Source organism: Geotrypetes seraphini, chromosome 1 (genome assembly GCF_902459505.1).
Source record: "Geotrypetes seraphini chromosome 1, aGeoSer1.1, whole genome shotgun sequence".
NCBI lineage: Eukaryota > Metazoa > Chordata > Amphibia > Gymnophiona > Dermophiidae > Geotrypetes > Geotrypetes seraphini.
In genome coordinates, this window is record NC_047084.1 from 165,959,750 (window position 1) to 165,982,435 (window position 22,686).

A 22,686-nucleotide genomic window follows, 5' to 3' on the forward strand; every position below is an offset into this window, starting at 1 on the left:
GATTTATTGGTCAAAAGATGTTTTATTACTCTTTGGAAGTTGCGTACCATTAGAAAATATTTTGATTTTATATCATTTAAAATACTGGTTCAATCATCAATTCTCTCAATGCTGGATTATCTCGCACTCCTCATCCTACCTAAACTTCAGGAAATGATTAAAAACTAGCCTATTCAACCGAACTACAACCTAGCCCTCTCTCCCTCCCCTGTTCCCCAAGTTCTCTTTCCCTACCCTTCGCCCTGCCCACCTTACTTTTGTCCCTCATATTTCACCCGTTCCCCGCACACGCATATTTATTGTATCTGTATTCGCTGACTGTAACATCTCGCTGATTGACCTGCCCTTCTCTGTTGTAAACCGTATTTGCTAATTCTTTGTTGTATTTGTACTCACTGATAGTAACTATTCGCTTATCTGTATCTGTATCTGTATTCACTGATTGTAACTATTCGCTGATTGTCCAGCCCTTCTTTATTGTAAACCGCCTCAAACTACTATGGCTTTGGTGGTATATAAGAAATAAAATAATAATAATAATAATATTTGGGTGCTCATAAAAAAACAACTAGTAGATTAAGATTAATTCAAAACACAGCAATTCGTTGATTTTTAATCTAAAAAAACATGATCATATCAGCTCATATTATCAAAGGCTCCACTGGTTGCCATTTGAGGCTACAGTGTTGTTTAAATTTGGATGCATTTGCTACAAAGTCTTATTTGGGTTGGCCCCATCTTATCTTGTTGCTGATTTTAGATTTTTTATATGTAAAAAAAATATATGTAGAACTGGCTGGTTTTATTTTCCTTCAGCGAAAGCGGGCCGTTTTAAGAAATTTTTAGATAGGACTCTGGCGCTTCAAGCAGGAATAATGAATACATATTTGAATGCTCTTATTACTCCAGCCCTCACTTACCAGCAATTTCGGAAAGATTTTAAGACCTATCTATTTAAACAGTACAATACTTAATAGATATCAATATCAATTTGATAAATGGATTTTTATTATTTTTATGGAATAAGGTTTACAGAAGCTTAGTATAAATAATCTGTATTATGCATACTTTGTTTGAATAAGTTAGGGTTGTACTTTGTCAGTTAGTATCTTTTATTGAATTGTGTTATTTCCTTTTATAAGACACTGTCATCTGGCTTTGTATCTTAAATACTTTGTAATTTACTGTGTAAACCACCAAGAACTGATGGTGTAGCGGTATACAAAAATAAACTATTATTATTATTATTATTTAAAGTCAGAAGAAGGAAGTGCAGCCAGAGACTCATGAAATCACCAGACAGCAAAGGTAGGAAAAATGATTTTATTTTAAACTAGCTGATGCCCCGGCGTTGCACGGGTATTTAATTATAGCAATAACACTGTAAATGGAATCAAATAAAGATACTTTATAGTGGTGAATGAAATTATTTTTTAACAGCTTTATAAAAAGTACAATATTCAAATTATAATGTGAAATATTTGACAAAATGAATACAATACAACTAACACAAAACTTGATTATAAACAACATTTTTAGTTTCACCTCCAGGAGCAAGAACATATACATTCTTGGGTGAACCCACCCTTGAGCAAGCAACATAGAGTTGTCCATGGGAAAAACAGGAGGATCTTAAATCCACTCCACAGTATGTAATAGTCTGTCCCTGTGATTTGTTGATTGTGATAGAGAATGCAAGTCTCACAGGAATTTGCAAGCTCTTAAACTGAAAAGGAAGATGTGTTGGAATAAGTGGCATCCAAAAGTTCCAGTATTGATTTAAACAACTCAATATGTGGAAACTCAGGTTGAAAAGAAACTCCATGCAGTTGTTTCCCGGTTCAGAATGGAACCTGTGTTCCTAGTTCAGCATATGTGAGTACTCATGTAATGTAATAACATTATGAACTGGGGTGCATGAAGGAAACAGTTACAAACACAGTTAGAACATACAAACTCTATATGTATGGTGTCCATGGTAGAATAGAAACGATGTCCCTAGTGGTTATAGTGTCATAGAAAGTGTTTTATAGTTGGAATTACGGTGAGAATGGCAGCTTTTTACATCCTTTCCATTGACATGAATGGGTGAAATCTGAATTTCTGTTTGTAGCTCCGCCCACGTGTGCAGGTGGGCTGCGAGACCCCCAGAACATATCACCCCAGGTAGTGAGGGATCAGCATACCAAGTTTCGTTCTAATCGGTCAAGCCGTTTTTGAATTACTGTGAGAATGGCAGCTTTTTACATTTTTTCCATTGACATGAATGGGTGAAATCTGATGTTCTGTTTGTAGCTCCGCCCACGTGTGCAGGTGGGCCGCGAGACCCCCAGAACATATCACCCCAGGTAGTTGGAATTACTGTGAGAATGGCAGCTTTTTACATTTTTACCATTGACATGAATGGGTGAAATCTGATTTTATGTTTGTAGCTCCGCCCACGTGTGCAGGTGGGTCGCGAGACCCCCAGAACATATCACCCCAGGTAGTGAGGGATCAGCATACCAAGTTTCGTTCTAATCGGTCAAGCCGTTTTTGAATTACTGTGAGAATGGCAGCTTTTTACATTTTTTCCATTGACATGAATGGGTGAAATCTGATGTTCTGTTTGTAGCTCCGCCCACGTGTGCAGGTGGGCCGCGAGACCCCCAGAACATATCACCCCAGGTAGTTGGAATTAATGAGAGAATGATAGCTTTTTACAATTTTGCATTGACATGAATGGGTGAAATCTGATTTTTTGTTTGTAGCTCCGCCCACGTGTGCAGGTGGGCCGCGAGACCCCCAGAACATATCACCCCAGGTAGTGAGGGATCGGCATACCAAGTTTCGTTCAAAGCGGTCAAGCCGTTTTTGCGTGATCGTGGCACATACATACATACACACATACATACCTCCGATTTTATATATATAGATTTAGTGATCAAAATGTGTCAGTTTTGAGAATTTATATCTGCTGTCTATATTTTGCACTATGGCCCCCTTTTACTAAACTGCGATAGCATTTTTTGGCACAGGGAGCCTATGAGCGTTTGGAGCAGCGTGGGGCATTCAGCGCAGCTCCCTGCGCTACAAACCGCTTTTCTATTTGTGTATAGTTGTTACTGAGGTGACATTGCATATTTTAAAGTCATCTGCCTTGACCTCTGAAAAAATATCCGAATATAAATGATAATTAACATTTTCTCTGCGTACAGTGTGCTTTGTGAGTTTTTAAAAAAAATTTTTATTGTTGGTAGATCATTTTAACTTGGTCATTGTAAAAGTAGCTTGCAAGCCAAAAAAGTGTGGGCACCCCTGGTCTAGATGTTTACATGCAACATTTACCTTTCCATCTGTTAGAGGATGTAAATTCAAAAGATTCCTTCATCGCCTTTTATCATATCAGGCTGGATCTTGGGACAAAGATCTAAATCTCTTTATCATGATTTCTAGCACCTATCAAGAATTTAGGAGACACTTGAAAACGTATTTGTTTAATACCGGTAAGTACTTAGGTAACTAAGACATCTCATCTAATTGCAACTACAGTGGTACCTTGGATTACGAGCATAATCCGTTCCAGGAGCATGCTCGTAATCCAAAATGCTCGTTTATCAAAGCGAGTTTCCCCATAGGAAATAATGGAAACTCGCTTTGATAGGTTCCCCTCCCCCCCCGAGGCCAGCAGCGCTGCTCCCCCCCCCCACGAGAACCGGCATTGCTCCCCCCGAAGGCCCCTCCGTGAACCGGCACCCTCCCCCCCGCGATCCGCAACCCCCCCCCACCATCGAGCACCCCCCCTGCCGCCATCGGGCACCCCCCCGCCGCAACATGAGGTCCCCCCAACCCACCCGAACCCTCTTCTTACTTTTCTGTAGCCTCCGCAGCGGCGCCGGCATCAGCATGAACTCTCAGGCCCAGCACAGGAAGCAGATCTTCAGGCACCGGCACGCACAGGACATGCTGATGCCGGTGCCGCTGCGGAGGCTACAGAAAAGTAAGAAGAGGGTTCGGGTGGGTTGGGGGAACCTCAGGTCGCGGCGGGGGGGGGTGCCCGATGGCGGTGGGGGGAGGGTGCCGGTTTGCAGGGGGGGGCGCTCGCAAATCGAAGCGCGCTCGGTTTCCGAGGCGCCGATTTTGCGAATGTTTTGCTCGTCTTGCAAAACACTCGCAAACCGGTGCACTCGTAAACCGAGGTACCACTGCTTTGCTTTTGTAAACCACATAGAGCTTCACAGTACTGCGGTACAGAAGCAAATTGTTATGTTTATGTTAATAGAACTTTTTTTTTTAAAAAATTCTTTATCTGGATGTCTAGGCCATTGGGACGCCCAGACCACCAAAACGTCTATCTTTATACTACATTTTCGAACAAAATTTTGTCCAAGTCTCAAATGCCCAGAACAAGACTATTTGAACATGGGAGGGGCTAGTCCTCTAATGGACTGGCCACTCAGACATCGCAACAGAGCAGTAGGGCACCTTAGAGGGCGTTGCTATGAACTTCACATAAAATGTGCCAGATAAATATAGAAATTCTTCCAAGTCTATTATCTGCTTACTGTTGCCTTCCAAAAAGCAAAAGAAAATAAGAATTGCATAGCGCAGGGGTGTCAAAGTCCCTCTTCGAGGGCCGCAATCCAATCGGGTTTTCAGGATTTCCCCAATGAATATGCATGAGATCTATTTGCACGCACTGCTTTCATTGTATGCTAATAGATCTCATGCATATTCATTGGGGACATCCTGAAAACCTGACTGGATTGCGGCCCTCGAGGAGGGACTTTGACACCCCTGGCATAGAGGGTCAGACTAAAAACCCTTTTAACCCAGTATCTTGCTTCCAACAGTGGCCAATCCTGCTCACAAGTACTTGACAGAATCCCAAAAGTAGCAATGTTCCATGCAATGGATCACAATGGCTTTCACAGATCTACTGTAATAATTTATGGACTTTTCCTTCAGGAATACAGTGCTCCCCCGTGAACTCGCAGTCGGCAGTTCGCAGTCCCGGCCATTCACGGTATTTTCCGACTGCGAATGACTGGGCAGAGGAGGCAAGAGAGGGCAGCCGGAGCGCCGGCGAGTGAAGGAAATCACTCACTTTATGCTCTGTCCGCTTCTTCCTGTACTAAAGTCGGGCCTTACCAATCAGGAGCTACGTGTCAAAGCAGCTCCTGATTGGTGAGGCCCGACTATAGTACAGGAAGAGGTGGTCAGAGCCTACAGCGGGTGATTTTCTTCAATCGTCGGCGCTACGGCAGCCCTCTCCTGCCTCGCCAGCTGCCCTCTCCTGTCTGCCCTGCCTAAAAAACGTATTCGTGGTTTTTCAAAATTCGCGGGAGTTCCTGGAACGGAACCCCTGTGAATTTCGGGAGAGTACTGTATGACAAAACCTTTTTTGAATCCAACAACATTAACTACTTTTAGTCCACTGTTAACCACATATAAGTTGAACAACTTTTACATAATTATTTAGATGGGCAGAGGGCTTCTGAAAACTCTTCCTAAATCCTAATTAAAATATCTTGATTTTATTTGGATTGTACAGGGTTGTAGCTTGAAGAACTAGATTCAATTCTTATTGTAAGCTGCATCGATTCCTTGTAGATTGTGAGATGTAAGACATTCTATAGCAGTGGTTTCAAACTCACGACCTGGGGACCACATGCGACCCGCCAGTTACTATTTTGAGACCATCGGTATGTTTATCATAATTACAAAAGTAAAATAAAACAGTTTCTTGATCATATGACTCTTTAGCTATAAATGACAATATTATTATTAAGACTTAGCCAAAAGGAAAAATTTATAAACTATAAAGAGCTTTACCTCATACAAAATTGTTATTTCTTTAATAAGACATTAACTATTTTTTTCTGAGGCCCTCCAAGTACCTACAAATCCAAAATGTGGCCCTGCAAAGGGTTTGAGTTTGAGACCACTGTTCTATGGTATGGTATGTTATGTTTTATCAGCCAAACTTTCTTCTAATAATTGTGTAATTGTAAGCACAAAAATTTAAAACCTGTACAAGAGAGCAAATCATTACCACAGAATTCTGCAATATGATGATTTCTATAAAAGTCCATTTGATGTTACCTATTCAAATTGCAAAATGTCACAGCTGGAAACTCAATGTTGTCCACATATTGGACCGTTACTGAAGTAGAGGTTGGCCAGCTGAAATAATGAAGGAAACGGGTGTAGATCTGCCATGAAACAATGAAGATTGATCCCATGACCACAGACATCCAGAGTATCTTACGAGTCTTGTTGCGTGTACCAACAATGTTGTGTAAACCATGAAATGAGGTCGAAACTGCAAATTCCCGATCATACTTCGTCCTGTCTTCTGATGGTGGCACGGGATGTTTTAATAAGTGGGTATGGATTTTCCCCAATAATCCTACAACAAAGACAAAGAGGGCAGATTACTGGGATGCGTCTTCCTATGTTGTGTCAACTCCATTCAAGGGCAAATGCTGATCCTCACTCCGTAAAGAGTATGAGAATGAGAGCGGATCATAACTGGTGTGGTCAAAGGAAAATTGCACTGTTACTGCAAGCATGAAGATTAGAGCAAGAGAAAGTAACTGGCCCCTTTTTAGTAGACTATGGAGCAGGAGCACAGCCAGACCTCTATTTGTGGGTGGGCCTGGCCCACACACTTCCTCTCCACCCACTGTTTCCTCCTCCCTTCTCCTCTCTCAAATAATATAAATTAATACTTTGGCTGGCAGGGATCCCCAAGCTCTGCTGGGCTAAAGAGTCCACTCTGGAGCTTCCCCAAGCTGTCTAAACCTCAGGGCAGTCGGCGACATGCTTCTGCTGCTGACGCTGAGAGATGTTCACATGTGCTCAGTTCATGCATATGAACTGTGCATGTCTGGGGGGTTCTCAGTGTCGGTGGGTGGAAGCATACCGCCAACTGCCCTGAGGTTTAAATAGCTCAGGGAAGCTCCAGAGAGGACACTATCAGGCAGGACTAAGAGATCCCCACTAGCTACACTAATCATGCACACTGTGGATGGATGGGCCTGAACTGTAAATGGGCGGGCACCTGCCTACCCCTGTGGTTATGCCACTGCTATGGGAGTACGTTTATAAAGCATTCACTGATATAATACAGGGTTTTGCAAGAGAAAAGAGCTCTTTAAAATCGTATGGCATGTACATATATAGAACCATGCATTGGAATCAGTTTTATGTCTTTTCAAAGTATTCTAGGAGGTAGAGTCTAGCAATGATTTGGGCAAGTTGGTTTTTTTGCATGCAAGCTTTTTATTTTATAAAATGTGCATTGGGAGGAAGAAGGAAGGGAAAGTGTAAGGTAGCAGCTGCCTGAAGCCTGATATCCTCCTAAACATCATACCCATTTGAGAATGAAAGATAACATAAAAAAAACCTGTTGCAGGTAAAATGGAAGTCAACAGAGGGCATCCACCATCTTGAAATAAAGGGCTGCTAGCTACCCAAAGGAAAAAGAGAAGAAGGTTTGGGAAACATCCTGGTTACCAAGACAGGTTGGAAGGAAACTAAAATGGGGGAGGGTTTAGAATTTCTTCTAGAACCTGAGAAGAGGAAGAGTATTTTTCCTAATCCATGGAAGCTGAAGTCACTAACCTAATACTCTTTGGGAAGCAAGCAAGAAAACCAAGGAATTAGAGAGCCAAGCAACTATAACTCCTGAAGATTTTGAAGAGGTGGAGATAGGAGAGATTCCAAAAGACTTCTGCTCTGTATCCAATACTTCCCATGAAAGTTGATAGTTAGCCAAGTGGCCTGTTTTTTTTGGGAAGGAAAATGGTTTATTTGTGGCTTTTGTGCTAGCAGATGGATGAAGGTATAATAGAAGTCAGGCCTTCAGACCTTCTATTACAGTATAAGTAATTATGCAAGAGATCTGCTTTCTGTTTGAACCCTAAGCCTGTAAGAGAGACCAAACAGAAAATAGGGAATGAAAATGTTAAGGCTGAGTAATTTTGTTTGCACCAGGACTTTCAAAGATTGAGACTTTGTGAAGCAGTAAATTTTGGGAACTATCCTTCTTGATTAAAGACTGAGTTACAGACTCTTTTCTGAGAAACGTTTTTCCAGGAAAAGTTGTTTAAAAGGGACCATCCTCTGAAGGACATGGGAGGAAGTTGTTACTGAGGGACTCATTTGCATAAAGCTTCCAAGGCACTTGGTTGGATCTCCTTTTTGGGTCCAGTACAAAGAAAAAGGGAACAGAGACCTAGATAATTCTAAAGTACTGCATGTAGCACAGCACATTATGGGGCTCATAATAAAAAAAAAAGTCTAAAAAGTGGCCTAAATGGGTACTTGGACGATCAAAAAGCCTGATTGTCCAAGTACCCATAATCAAAGCTGGTTTTAGATGTATCTAAAACCAGCTTAGGACTTTCCCCTGCCTCTAAATGCACAGAGAGAAAAGAGGCATTTTTTGAGAAGGTGAAAGGACGGGAGGTGGTTTTTTTTTTTTTTTTTCTTTTCTTCTCCTCTCTTCTCTCTTTCATTTTTCTTTCCTTTTTCTTTACTGCTCTCTCTCATCTTTATCTTATATATCCCTTACATACATTTTTAATAATTGGAGCCTTTGCTCCTATACAGTTAAACATAGATTTATATATTTTATATACAGAAAGCTTTATTTTGTTTCTATGTACTTTAAATGATTCTTGTATCCTTTAAAATACTTAATAAAAATTATTGAACTGAAAAAAAAAGAAAGGACGGGAGGTGGGCCGACCTACACCTAGGCATACAACATGTATAATCAAAGATTTTGACAGGTTGCCTAGTCGGCACTTATACGTTTTGACGTAGACCAAACAGGTATAAGTGCCGAAAAAGGGGCCGCTGAGCTGATGGTGACTGGCGCGATCAGTTCAGCGGCCAGGCAACCTACCCACCTCCCCCACCGCAACCATCGCGGCAGGAGAGATGCCTCATCTTCCCTGCCACGATACGATCACCCCTCAACCCGAACTGCTACGACCCGCGGCAGGAGAGATGCCCAATCTCTCCTGCCTCGGGTTGTAGCAGTTCGGGTAGAGGAGTGATGGCATCGCGGCAGGGGAGATGGCCAATCTCTCCTGCCGCGATATATCACCCCCCACACACTATCGGGGTAGGAGGGAGCCCAAGCCCTCCTGCCGCGCCACCCCCGAACCGCGACCCCCCCCACTGACATCGGGGCAAGAAGGAGCCCAAGCCCTCCTGGCCCCGCGATCTCCAACCCCCTTCCCCCCCACACGATCCAGCCAGGAGGGAGCCCAAGCTCTCCTGGCCCGGCGACACCCTCTAACCCCCACCCCCCCACTAAAATACGGGCACGAGGGATCCCAGGCCCTCCTGCCCTCGAAGCAACCTCCCCCATGACCGCCTCCCCAAACCCCTGATCGGCCCCCCCGCCGACCTGCGACCCCCCCGCTGACCCCACGACCCCCCCACCCTCACCCCCCTTCTCCGTACCTTAAAATTGTTGGTCGGACAGACGGGTGCCAAGCCTGTCCGTCCGACAGACCAGCCATCTCAGGAATGGCTGGCCTTAGGGCCTGATTGGCCCAGGCGGCTCAAACCCGGCCCACAGGTGGGGCTTGAGGCGCCTGGGCCAACCGGAATCGGCCCAGTTGTCTTAGGCCCCTCCTGTTGTGGTTCGCCAGGGCAGGAGGGCTTGTGCTCCCTCCTGCCCTGATCGTGTTGCGGGGTTCGGGGCTGCTGCGAGGCAGGAGGGCTTGGGCTCCCTCCTGCCCGGATCGTTGTAGAGGGAGGCGGGGATTCTGTAACTGGTGTTGTTTTTGACAGACATCAGTTACAGAATCCAGCTTTTAGGCGAAGGACTGGCTCCTCCTTCGCCTAAAAGCCCTTGTTTTTGACTTTTGGGCTTAGGCTTTTTTTAGGTTGATTATATGGTGTAAGTTTAGACGTAGTGGTGGTCTGGGCATTTAAACAGCTGAACGTAGAGGCAGGCCATTATCAAAAAAACCTCCTTTTGGACGTTTTTTTTGATAATGGACATTTTCTCTGCTTCTACTTTCAATGTTTAAGGCAGGGGTGTCCAACCTGCGACCCAAGGGCTGCATGCGGCCCCGTGAAGTATTTTGTGCGGCACCGGTCGAGGGCGATGCAGTGTTTTCCTCTGCTGTCCCCGGGTGTTTACCATCTTGGTGGCTCCCTCCTCTGTCTTGTTGCAGTGTTCGCGCATTTGTGCAGCCCCAGAAATATTTTTTCGGCCAATGCGGCCCAGGGAAGCCAAAAGGTTGGACACCCCTGGTTTAATGCCTTAGGCCAAAAGGGGACTTAGACGTTTTTTTTAATTATGCCCCTCCACATGTTTATATCCCAAACTGTGGTAAATTGAACTTTGTTTTTATATTTCACTCTAATCTTAATGGGAAGAGAAAATAAAGATCCTGGATATAGGGTAATTAGCTTACAGTGTGGACTTTTCTACTTGAAGCTAGGAAGTCTCTTCCACCTCTGTGGTCTCTACTGGGAGAGGACCTCATCAAAGCATGCGCATGGGAGTGGGTATAAATACCGTATTTTCACGCATATAACGCGCATACGCGTATAGCGCATGGGTCCAAACCATTTGTGTAAAAAAAAATTTTTTATATAGCACGCACACGCGTATACCGCGCATGCTGCTATAATCTCCTCCCGCCACTTCCGCTTACTCCCTCTTCTGGCCTGCGAAATGGCATCCTCCCCCCCCCGCTCGCATCACCCCCCTCCCCCGCGACCCTACATCCCCCCCCCAGCACCGCAAAGACATCGGTCGCTTACCCGATTGGGTACCGGCACCAGCACCAATGCACAGGACGTGCCAGTGCCCGAAGATCCTCCCTCGTTGGGCTGGGCTGGGCTGGGCTGGGCTGGGCTGGGTGGTGCGAGGGAGATCCTCCCTCTTCCCTGTGCCGGGCTGGACTGGGCTTTGAGCATTTGCGCATACTCAAAGCCTTCTGGTCTCGCTCTCTCAGAGATTCTGAACCTGCGAATCTCGGAGAGAGCGAGACCAGAAGGCTTTGAGCATGCGCAAATGCTCAAAGCCCAGTCCAGCCCGGCACAGGGAAGAGAGAGGATCTCCCTCGCACCGCCCAGCCCAGCCCAGCCCAACGAGGGAGGATCTTCGGGCACTGGCACGTCCTGTGCATTGGTGCTGGTGCCGGTGCCCAATCGGGTAAGCGACCGATGTCTTTGCGGTGCTGGGGGGGGGGGAAGTAGGATCGCGGGGGAGGGGGGTGTGACGCGAGCGAGGGGAGGATGCCGGTTAGCAGGGGGGATGCCGGATCGCACTGAAAAAAAAAATTTGTATAACGCGCTCACACATATAATGCGCATGGTTATACTCGGTTTGTAAAATCGTGTATAACGCGCGCGTTATATGTGTGAAAATACGGTACTGTATATGTTACAGAATGAGCTTATTATATGCCTATGGGATAGTTGAAGCCTACTTTCCCTTCAACTTTTAGAATACACACAACTCAATTATATCCCATTACTTGGCTTAAATAATTTGTAATTTGACTATTAAATAATGAAAAAGAGGCACTACTATTATCATTCTTCTTTCACATTGGTTACCTGTGAAGGCACATATTATGTTTAAATCACATTGTTTTTGTTATAAGGCACTTCACGGTTTGCTGCTGGATTATTTACTGGACCACTTTGTATTTAACAATTCTCTTTGGGGAAATCTGGCATTCTTTGTATTTCCCCCCGGCCAGAGGATGCATATTTAAGCAATTTCAGGGTAGATTGCTTTCTTACCAGGCAGCAACCTGGGAATCAGAAATTCATGCTTTTTTATGGTAATATGTGGAAATAAAATAAAAACATAAAGGAAAAAAATGATACCTTTTTTATTGGACTAAATGTAGTTTATGATTAGCATGAAAAGGCAAATGAGCAAACTTACAGATAAAGAAACCAAGCAGAACAGTCACCTTTATTTTCTGACAATCTGCAAGAAGAAGGACATCATCCCCAAAGGCCTCAAGATCAAAAATCCCTTTGGCAACCACTTATAATTCTTGATAATGCAGAAAACCTCTGCAAACACAGAAGCCAGAAATTGAGAAATAAACATCAATTCTATAAGAAAAAGTAAATGATAGAAACCCAGAGAGAATAAATCATAAGGATTACACAGGAGCTAAATCCCAACCTCAGGAGCCAACTACATAAGTACCTGCAAGAAATCCAAGCAAAGAAACAATTCATTGCTATTTGCAATAAAAGACAGAAAGCTCACTTCCCTCCTACAGTTATCCTGCCGTTGTATCGGGCGATGGTGCGCCCGCATCTGGAATACTGCATCCAATATTGGTCGCCGTACCTTAAGAAGGATATGGCGTTACTCGAGAGGGTTCAGAGGAGAGCGACGCGTCTGATAAAAGGGATGGAAAACCTTTCATACGCTGAGAGATTGGAAAAACCGGGTCTCTTTTCCCTGGAGAAGAGGAGACTTAGAGGGGATATGATAGAGACTTATAAGATCATAAAGGGCATAGAGAGAGTAGAGAGGGACAGATTCTTCAAACTTTCAAAAAATAAAAGAACAAGAGGGCATTCTGAAAAGTTGAAAGGGGACAGATTCAAAACAAATGCTAGGAAGTTTTTCTTTACCCAACGTGTGGTGGACACCTGGAATGCGCTTCCAGCGGGCGTAATAGGGCAGAGTATAGTACTGGGGTTTAAGAAAGGATTGGACAATTTCCTGCTGGAAAAGAGGATAGAGGGGTATAAATAGAGGATTACTGCACAGGTCCTGGACCTGTTGGGCCGCCGCGTGAGCAGACTGCTGGGCACGATGGACCTCGGGTCTGACCCAGCGGAGGCATTGCTTATTTTCTTATGTTCTTACAGAATCACACAGAGAACAGAATCTCATCTCAGAACATTGGAGGCACAACAGCTGATGGAACAGACTTGAGCCACCTGGACATACGTCCCAACCCACCTAAGAAATGTGAAAGTCAAAATTCAAACAGACAAGATGATCAGGAAAACCAAAAGACTCCAAATAGGCAAACTCCCACTGACCACACCGATGGAAGTGCAAATCAAATGGAGATTGTAAACCTCTCCAGCTACCCATTATCATAACAGGAGACCTCTCTTTCTGTCCTACCACCAAAATAGATAAAATCCAACTACACTCAGATCTTTAAGAATTCTTCAGCAAATTCCGCTTAAAAGTACATTTCCACAATAAAGAGACTCCCAACAGACTGGAATACAATTTTTAAACAAAAGAATACATATTTCACCCCACAGGATAGACAAAACAACAATTCTGCAATTCTGCAAATTTTATATGAAATACGCTGATTCCTATTGCAGATTAGACTGCTGCCCTCCAAATATAATGAAAGTTGATCCAGTCACATTTAAAGCCAAACTATACAATTGGTTTCCTCTCTATTACTAACTGGTACCTTTCCTGAAGACCTAGGCCAGATTCTGATTACACCGATCGTAAAAAATCCTAAGGAATCTATCAAGCTGACATCAAATTACAGACCTATTGCGAGCACTTACTCGTTAAACTAAAGGAAGGTTTGGTCAACCAAGAATTAGTAATGTATTTGAACAAATTTAGCATACTACAAGACAATCAGTCAGGTTTTCGATCTGGGTTTAGCACTGAAACGGTCATTGCATCACTTCTAGATTTCCTCCATACCTTATTCAGTCAAGGCACTAGTACACTAGTTCTGCAATTGGACTTAAGTAGTGCCTTCGATTTGGTCGATCATGCTATTCTGATTGACTGTTTGGAGTCAATTGGTCTTTCAGGCAATGTGTTAAAATGGTTTCAGGGTTTTTTGAGCAAACGATCTTATCAAGTCTACAGTGACAATAAACAATCCTGCAGCTGGGTAAACTCTTGCGGAGTCCCGCAGGGCTCTCTATCCCCTACACTGTTCAACATTTACTTTGCCTCATTAGGGAACTCACTGCAAAGCTTAAAAGTTAAATTTTATATCTATGCAGACGATATCACTATAGCTATTCCCCTTACTACCCTGACTTCTGAGACAAAGAATCAACTATCATCCATTCTAAAGCAAATCAAATTATGGATGACCGAATTCAAATTGAAACTTAATTCAGACAAAACCAAATTTTTCCTGGCAAGCCCGAATGGCAAAATTAAAAACTCATCGATCTTCTTGAATGGTCAGGTCTTCACTATTGACCATTCCATAAAAATTCTGGGAGTGACTCTGGACCTTCACCTTACTCTAAATGTTCACACAGATTTATTGGTTAGAAAATGCTTCTTGATACTTTGGAAACTCAGAACCATCAGAAATACTTTGATGCAGCATCATTCCGCTTATTGGTTTAATCTTCCATCTTAAGCATGCTCAATTATTGCAACATCATCTACTTGGGCTACTTCAAAAAAACCATTCTAAGACTTAGAGTTATTCAAAATTCAGCAGTGCGACTGATTTTTGGGCTGAAGAAATGGGAACACATAAGTCCCTATTATCAAAAACTTCATTGGCTGCCCCTGGAAGCAAGAGTTCTGTTTAAATTTTTCTGTCTTTGTTATAAATCAACATTTGGTCTGGCCCCCATGTACCTGGTTTCTCAATTTAATCTGGATAGTTCTTTTTGGCCCACACGTAGAATTCATCTGTTCACCTATCCGACAATTAAGGCCTGCCACTATAAAAGATTCCTGGACAGAACTCTCGCCTTCCAGGCAGGCAAATGGAACGATTGGCTGGGTAACATTATCACACATTCCTCATCCTACCTCAATTTTAGAAAATCTGCAAAACAAACTTGTTTAATCGATTTGTAACCTAAGAATCTTATAACTTTCCACTTCTTCCACTCTGTAAGCTTGTATTTGATAACTTTGTATTGTGACTACTTCGCAGTTTGTCCAGCACCTTTCGTTGTAAATTGCCTGAAACATCATGGCTTATATTCGATAACTTTTTATTGTAACCACTTCGCTGATTGTCCAGCATATCTTGTTGTAAACCGTTTCGAACTATCATGGCTTTGGCAGTATATAAGAATAAAATTATTATTATTATTATTAAAACACAAAACTAGAAAACTACATAGAAAGTTTCAGACATAGGGTAAAGTCACACCTTACCTATTTAATGCACACCAACTTTTCTGACCACTTTATCTAACAAAGATGGCAGCGGCATCTCAAAAGGGCTGATTAAATAAACAACGAGCCCGACAGCTGGGACGTGCGTAACTGTTACGTCTCCAGTGCCGAAGCCCGAAGTAAAGCGCTTTTACTTGGAGCAAAGATGGATTTATTCTTTGAATTCTGTTTCCCCTATAGGGTTAAATGAGCAATTAGAATGGGTTTCTCTTTTATGAGGTTGGCCCAGGGATTACTCTAAAACTGTAAGAGTGCTTTACTTCGGGTTCCTGCACTGGTGACGTAACATTTATGTACATCCCATCTGTCGGGCTCATTGATTATTTAATCAGCCCTTTTGAGATGCCGCCAACACCATCTTTGTTGGATAAAGTGGTCAGAGAAGTTGATGTGCATTAAATAGGTAAGGTGTAGATTTTCTTTACACTCCCAATTGGTTTGGGTACCTGTCCCTTTATTAGAATCGGTAGATTAGGAGTTTTGTGCTGATTTTATTCATAGGCAGTATGCTAATTGTTATATTTTTCACCTAGGGACTCAAGCCTTGATAAAACTTAAGGTGAAACATGTTGGCGATCCTGTCCCTAGCATAATGACCACAAAGCTAAGCCTTTTCAAAAAAATTATTAAGACCCATTAAATATAAAGTTTATATTATAACATTTGGGATTGAAAGAATATACATGAATAAGAATAGATCCAGTGATGAGTTGACACATAAATCATGAGGCAAATTAAAATTTTTGAGCCTGGTATGGTGTCGCTGAGGATCTGGATTGAAAATCTTTATGAAGAGGTCTCTTATGGTTTGTACTGAATTTGGTACTTACATATTTGATGCTTTATAGTGTGTCCTCTCTTCAAGCATTTTTGTGTGTTACCTAACCTGTATATTGATGACATTTTTATCATTTGGACCGAGGGAGAAGAGACTCTCAAATAATTTATTACCAAAAATATTGCTAACAGTATTTAACCTGCTAATTTCAACATTAAGATGTTTTCCCCTCCCCCTTGAGAGCTCCCTAACTCGTAGCATAAGCTAAAAAAGTGATATTTATTATTTATTGGGATTTATTAAACACTATTATGAAGAGATTCACCCAAGGTGGTGTACAGCAAGTACAGTTCAACATGAAACTTACAATTTTGATAGCAAACACAACACAAGCCCCTCGAAAAACCAAACAATATAACCATGTTTGATCGAGGAGTTGATTTGAGAGATTGACTGTGACTTCACATCCTGAGGCAGCTTATAATTAGCGAAACGCTGGCCACCGTCGATGTGCGGTGTCTTTCTGTTTACTCAATAGAATTTGGCTTTTCAAATCATTTTCAGATCATAGGGGTCCCGATACAAGGCAGAGTATATCCCACTTGCATTGCACAAGGCTTTTCTTTATTGAAATATTATTGAGGAGGTTTTTTATGCCAGTGACTTTATTACACCCTGTAAAACCTGAGTTTCTCGGTTTGGTGGAGGGGGGGATCTGAGGCTTTTTCCTCCTCTTAATAATTTTCACAGAAGAAGCGTTGCTGATGTGCGAATTGTGGGTTTTCTGCCTTGTTCTGGAACTCTATGCCTGTGGAATGTTTAGTACTTCTCTTTGTGGACTCTGCTGATCTTTCATGAGTAGTTGTGCTGTGCTGTAAAACCAGAACTTACAATTTTGATAACAGCATAACAATAGTAAAATGACCAGATAGAAATACAGTGAATTAGGTAAACTCAAAATCAGCAAATTGAACTTAATACCATGAAACAGTATCAAAAATGTACTTATCTAACAACACTGAAATTCAAATAGCAGAGATATAATACAATGCCTGCATAATATATACAATACACACACTTGACCTTCATCCGCCTTTGACATTTAGGGCTCCTTTTACAAAGCCGCGCTAGGGCCTTAACGCGTGGAATGGCCCACGCTAAATTGCTGCAAGCGCTAGCTGCTACTGCCTCCTTTGGAGCAGGCGGTAGATTTCCGGCTAGCACACTCTATAGCGCGCGCTAATCCGGTGCGTGCATTAAAACCACTAGCGCGGCTTTGTAAAAGGATCCCTTAAGGTATAAAAGTCCGTCTGGCACTGCCCTTAGTTCCCTAATCCATGCCTCCCTATTGACATTTGGCATTGGGACACAATTGAAAAGTCATACTGAGAATGAGAGTACCAACTTCTCTAAATAAATAGGGGAAGATAGACTGCATCTCGTTACATACCTTCCTTATTGAATTCATTAGATTTTCCAGTTTGGTCCATTGGATTGGTTAGACTTCTGACTGGAATAAACAAAAAAGGTGCTTTATAAATGGTTAACATTCCTGTTGATGGTTTATATGGAGAGTGAAAGGGGTTGGGTGTTTCATTAGCCGTGCGACAGTCAACAGATTACCTGCCTTTGTTGCTATACTCGTCCCTGGTCAAAGACTAATTAATTTTATGGTAGAATTATATTACGGAAGTGTCCACAGGCTAAATGGTAGGTCAATATAATTTGAGATATTTGTTATCATATGAAAATAGGTAATTCTTTGAATTATTTGATGATGTTCCTATAATGTTATGTACTTTGACTGTATCTAATGAAAGAAGCAATTTAAAAAAATGATTCCCAAAGCCACGAATATATGCACTACATTTCACTCTTGTATTTTACACTAATTTTCAAAGAGAAATTTGCCTGTGTAATTTCACTTTGAGAACCGTCCCAGCTCACACTTGCACCCTCCTCTGTGCGTAGATACGTTTCAACTAAAAAAGTGCACACTTTTGAAAATTGACATTGCTGCACTGGGGATCTAATTTTATCCATATACAGAGTGGGTTATTTCAGGCAGCCAGTATATGAAGATTTTAAAAACTTTTTGTTATCATTTTTATATCAATATAACATTGCATAAAGGAACAATTCAGATAAAAAGGCATAACAATCAGAAATATTGCCTTAATGTTGTGGCACCGGGATAGGCTCAGGAACACAGCATTTAAAGTCTGCAAACTGGTGCTGGTTTTCTACACAGTGGTGGGTGAGCGCATCAATTACATTATATTAAAATACCTTTCTAGACCGCAATACCTTCTAGATCAATGCAGTTTACATCACGAAGAGACTGTACATCACAGATCTGTTTCTTGTGTACGATATTGCTCCGATGTTCAAAAAGTCTTGTTTTTTTTTATTTTTATAAATCTTTATTGATTTTACAATCTTCAATAGTGCAATACATAAATATATCATATATAATAAGTCAATGTAAGCACATTTAACTTTCAATTATACAGAACCAACCAATTTCTCCCCCTCCCCACCCACCTAATGACAATTTAAATAAAACACAGAAACATAGATTTCCCCAATAACTTTACCCTATTAGCAATATCCTTCCTATATTTAAAAATCAAATTATGACAAAAAATATCCCCCCCACCCTTCCCTGGATGTGTACCAAAATAAACAAAAACTGATTCACAATCAAAAACCTATTATAGTGAGGTAACATAAGATGTCAATGGGCCCCAAACCAATTTAAATATATTACCATGCCCAAAATTATCAGCATTCATCCTTTCAAATCTATAACTGGAGCAAAGATTTGCCCACCAGAAAGGAAAATTTAAACGATCATAGTTCTTCCAATTTCGGGTTATCATCTGGATGGCTATCCCGGACATTATAAGGAAAAGATGGCCTTCATATTGATCTATAGGGGGCTTAACACATAATAGTGTCCCACAAATGACCGCCTCATACGTTAGTGGAATTGATGATTCCAAAATGTTATTAATTCTACCCCATATTGGCCTCTAAAAATTAAGTATAAAAGGACAATAGAACAGTGTTTTTCAACCTTTTTACACCTATGGACCGGCAGAAATAAAATAATTATTCTGTGGACCAGCATCGGTTGAAGAACACTGGGCTAAGTTGTGGGCCAGACCCTGCTCATCTCTACCCAATCTCCGCCTCAGACAACGCCCCCATAATAGTACTAATTGTAACACTATTTTTTCCATTCATTTTTCAAAGATACATAATATAATCTTTTTAACAACACATAATGGTTAACCACAAAATTAAACTACACAAAGCACACTGACGGCAGATGTAAATTCTCAAAATTGACATAATTCAATCACTAAATTCAAAAATAAAATAATTCCCCCCTACCTTTGTTGTCTCCCTCCCTCTATGTTATGCCTTACCTTCTGGCCTGCTCCCGCCTGGCCATTTTATGCCGCCCCGGTATTATTTTCAGGCTGGCTTCCTCTTCCTCACTGATGCAGTGCACAAAGCTGTGGGCAGTGGCTCCTTGCGCATCCCATGCCTCATCTGGAAGCCTTCCCTCTGACATTGCAATGTCAGAGAGAATGCTTCCGGTTCAGGCGCAGGACGTGTGTAGGAGCCACTGCCTGTGCCTTTGTGCACTGAATTAGTGATGAAGAGGAAGCTGGCTCGAAGATAACGCCACATCGATCGCACCGTAGACCAGCGGTTGAAGAACACTGTTTTCAGCCTGATGTACGTGCTGGCCCTGTGGACCGGCAGGAAATTTCTGTGGACCGGCACCGGTCCGTGGACCGGTGGTTGAAGAACACTGCAATAGAACAACAGATGATCCAGTGTCCCAATGTCTAGATGACAGTGCCAGCGTCTATTAGATTTAGAACTAACTTGTCTTGTTTTAAAACTCCTTGCAGTATGTCCAATGTAACACAGAGCAAATCATCACATACACCACCCCCACTGTGGCATACGTTGTACAAGATTTCAACGTCACCAGTTTTCTTTCAGAGATCTGTACTGTAAGACCCTCCGGTATAACTTCAGAAGCTGCGCAATGTCCACAACGATACATTGGAGCAATATTGCACACAAGACATAGATCGATGCTCTCACCCGCCACTGTGCAGAAAACCAGCACCAGTGTACAGACTTTAAGTGCTGTGTTCTTGAGCATATCCCGGTGCCACAACGTAAAGGCAATATTAAGTGCATGTTATATCAGCACGAGCAGCGGTGGATCTATTTTTGTGATACGATCTGGCCCCGGGGTTTAAATCAGAAATTAGAATGGTGTGCTTTTTATTAAACAGAAGTTACATCGCCGGAAGTGGGAGAGCCCTGTTCATCTTAAAACCCTGACGTGCGGCTTGGAGCCGATAATGCACGGGAATGTGGCGCTGTCACTGAGCCTGTGAGTTTTCCCTGACACAGCCATACAGCAGCGAAAGAAGGCCTTGTCAGAAGAGGCTTGGATCAGAGTGGAGCATCTAGTCAACGGTAAATAGATGTGAGACAAATGAAAGGAGACTACGCTGTTTTGAAGAAGATGCCAATAACTTAAGTTGAGTAAAACCTTTTTTGCCAATTAAACCCTGTGCACAGTGGTGGGCTTAGTCTCGAGTTGAAAATTGCATTTTTACATGTGGAGTTTTTTTAATGCCTATGACAAGAAGTTAGCGGGCCTTAGGGCCTGATTGGCCCAGGTGCCTCAAACCCTGCCACAATAGCGATTTCAAGTGCTGTGTTTGGCGGCACTTAGTGGTATCGCTATCATGGCAGGGGAGATGAGCCATCTCTCCTGCCATGATGTGCGGTGGGGGTGGGTAGGTTGCCGGGCCACTGAGCTGATTGCAGCAGCTGCCATTAGCTCAGTGGTCCCTTTTTCAGCACTTATACCTATTTTGACTTGGTCTAGGTCAAAACATATAAGTGCTGACTAGGCAACCTGCCTAAACTTTTATTTATACCTGCTGTACGCCTATGTCTAGGTCGGCCCACCTCCCGTCATTTCCCCTCCTCTAAAAATGCCCCTTTTCGCTCTATGCGTTTAGAGGCAGGGGAATGGCCTAAGCTGGTTTTAGATACATCTAAAACCAGTTTTGGCTATGGGTACTTGGATGATCAGGCTTTTTGATCATCAAAGTACCCATTTAGGCCACTTTTTAGAAGTTGTTTTTTTTTTATTTTGAGCCCCATAACATATATCATTCAATGCAAAAAGTGTAAAGAAGGGTGCTACACTGGAGAAACAAGCCAGATGCTAAAGACTAGGATTAATTTATGCAAATATCATATTAAAAATTGCAATGCAAACTAGGATATCACCTCTGTGGGACAACTCTTCAGAAAACCAGAACACAGCATCAATGATTTTATGGTGAGAATACTAAAAGGAAATTTTAAGACAATCCAGAAATGTAAGACCTTTGAAATCAAAATGATAACCTATTTTGACACCCACCAGACAGGGCTCCACAAAGACCCTGGTTTTCTATTGAGTTACAAACCATGAAATTTTACTGCTTTCACCTATCCATATCTCTCTGTCTCTCATCCACCTAGCTCTCTCTGTTTCTCACCTTGCCCACCCCTCCCTCCTCCTCTGAGACTGTCATTGGAATGCTTTTATTTTTCACTTATGTATACTGGTATTTGTCTAAAGAAATCAGAAAAACCCAAAAAAATTGGAAGGTAAATAAACAAATCCAACAGCAAAAAAAACCCTCCCAAACTCCAAGAAAAGGAACTAGACAAGGGTATTTGTCAACATTTGCTTATTTCTGATCTGAAGAAGAAGGGTTACCTTTGAAAGCTAATCAAACAATGCACTGAGTTAATCCATTAAAAAGGTATCACTTTTATTCCTTTTGCTAAAATTCTGCACGCGCTAAAAACGCTATCGTAGCTTAATAAAAGGAGCCCTAAGTCTCAACATGGTCAAGAGGAGGTCAGCTGTTTTTTAGGTTAACCAGCAGGTGGCAGAAATATATTTCAGCTGCAGTGATTTTAACCATTGCATGGGAATGTTTCTCCTAATATTTGTATTAGGGTAAGATAGTATAAAGACGTACCTAAAATATTCCATTAATGTACTCTAAATTTCCGAAGTAGGTTTCTCTTAGGCCCATGCTTATGAAATTGTCATAAAATACTGTATGTGTATTTTGGAAAAAATGATTAGTTTGTTAAACATGTGCAAGTCAGAGACACCAAGGGAGAAATTCATCAAGGGGCGCTAATGCCCACTTAGGGTTGCCAGATTTTACTATAGTAAAATCTGGAACCCCCCTAGCCCCGCCCACAGGCCTGCCCAGTTCTACCCATCTGCTCCCCATAATGAAAGCAGACAGTGAGGGAGGGGCTGGGGCGGGCTAGGGCGGGATTGGGGGAAGGATTGGGGCATAATAGAGCATGGATGGGTGGAACTGGGTGAGCCTTGAGGCGGGTCTAGGGGGTCCATATTTTAATAAATTAAAATCTGGCAACTCTAATGAGGGTAGGAGACACTCAGCACTGCCAAGCAAAGTGCTCCCCGCTGTGTGTGCTGCCCCACACTGCACATGCCTGCCCCCAGTCTTCCCTGTCGTGCGCGCCCCCACCTGCGTACCTCTTGAAATCTTGGCAGGCAGCGAGCAGCTTCTCCTCTCTGTTCTTTGTGTCAGCCTCAGTGCTCTCTCTGATGTCATTTCCTGGTCCCACAATTAGGAAGTAACTTCAGAAGGAGAGCCGAAGCTGGTGTGAGCAA

General features: G+C 42.4%; 1 protein-coding gene across 1 annotated transcript in view; it reads right to left on the bottom strand.

The window, feature by feature from the left end:
• Window positions 1-20,115, bottom strand: part of ASIC5 (acid sensing ion channel subunit family member 5) — a 112,198-nt gene extending 92,083 nt beyond the window's left edge. The window contains exons 1-3 of the mRNA XM_033958640.1: window positions 20,055-20,115; window positions 17,377-17,436; window positions 6,085-6,391 (exon numbers count right to left, since the gene is read on the bottom strand). Of these exons, the coding sequence (XP_033814531.1) occupies window positions 6,085-6,391; window positions 17,377-17,436; window positions 20,055-20,115 (428 nt within the window). The remainder of the gene's footprint in view (window positions 1-6,084; window positions 6,392-17,376; window positions 17,437-20,054) is intronic.
• Window positions 20,116-22,686: the final 2,571 nt, after the last annotated feature.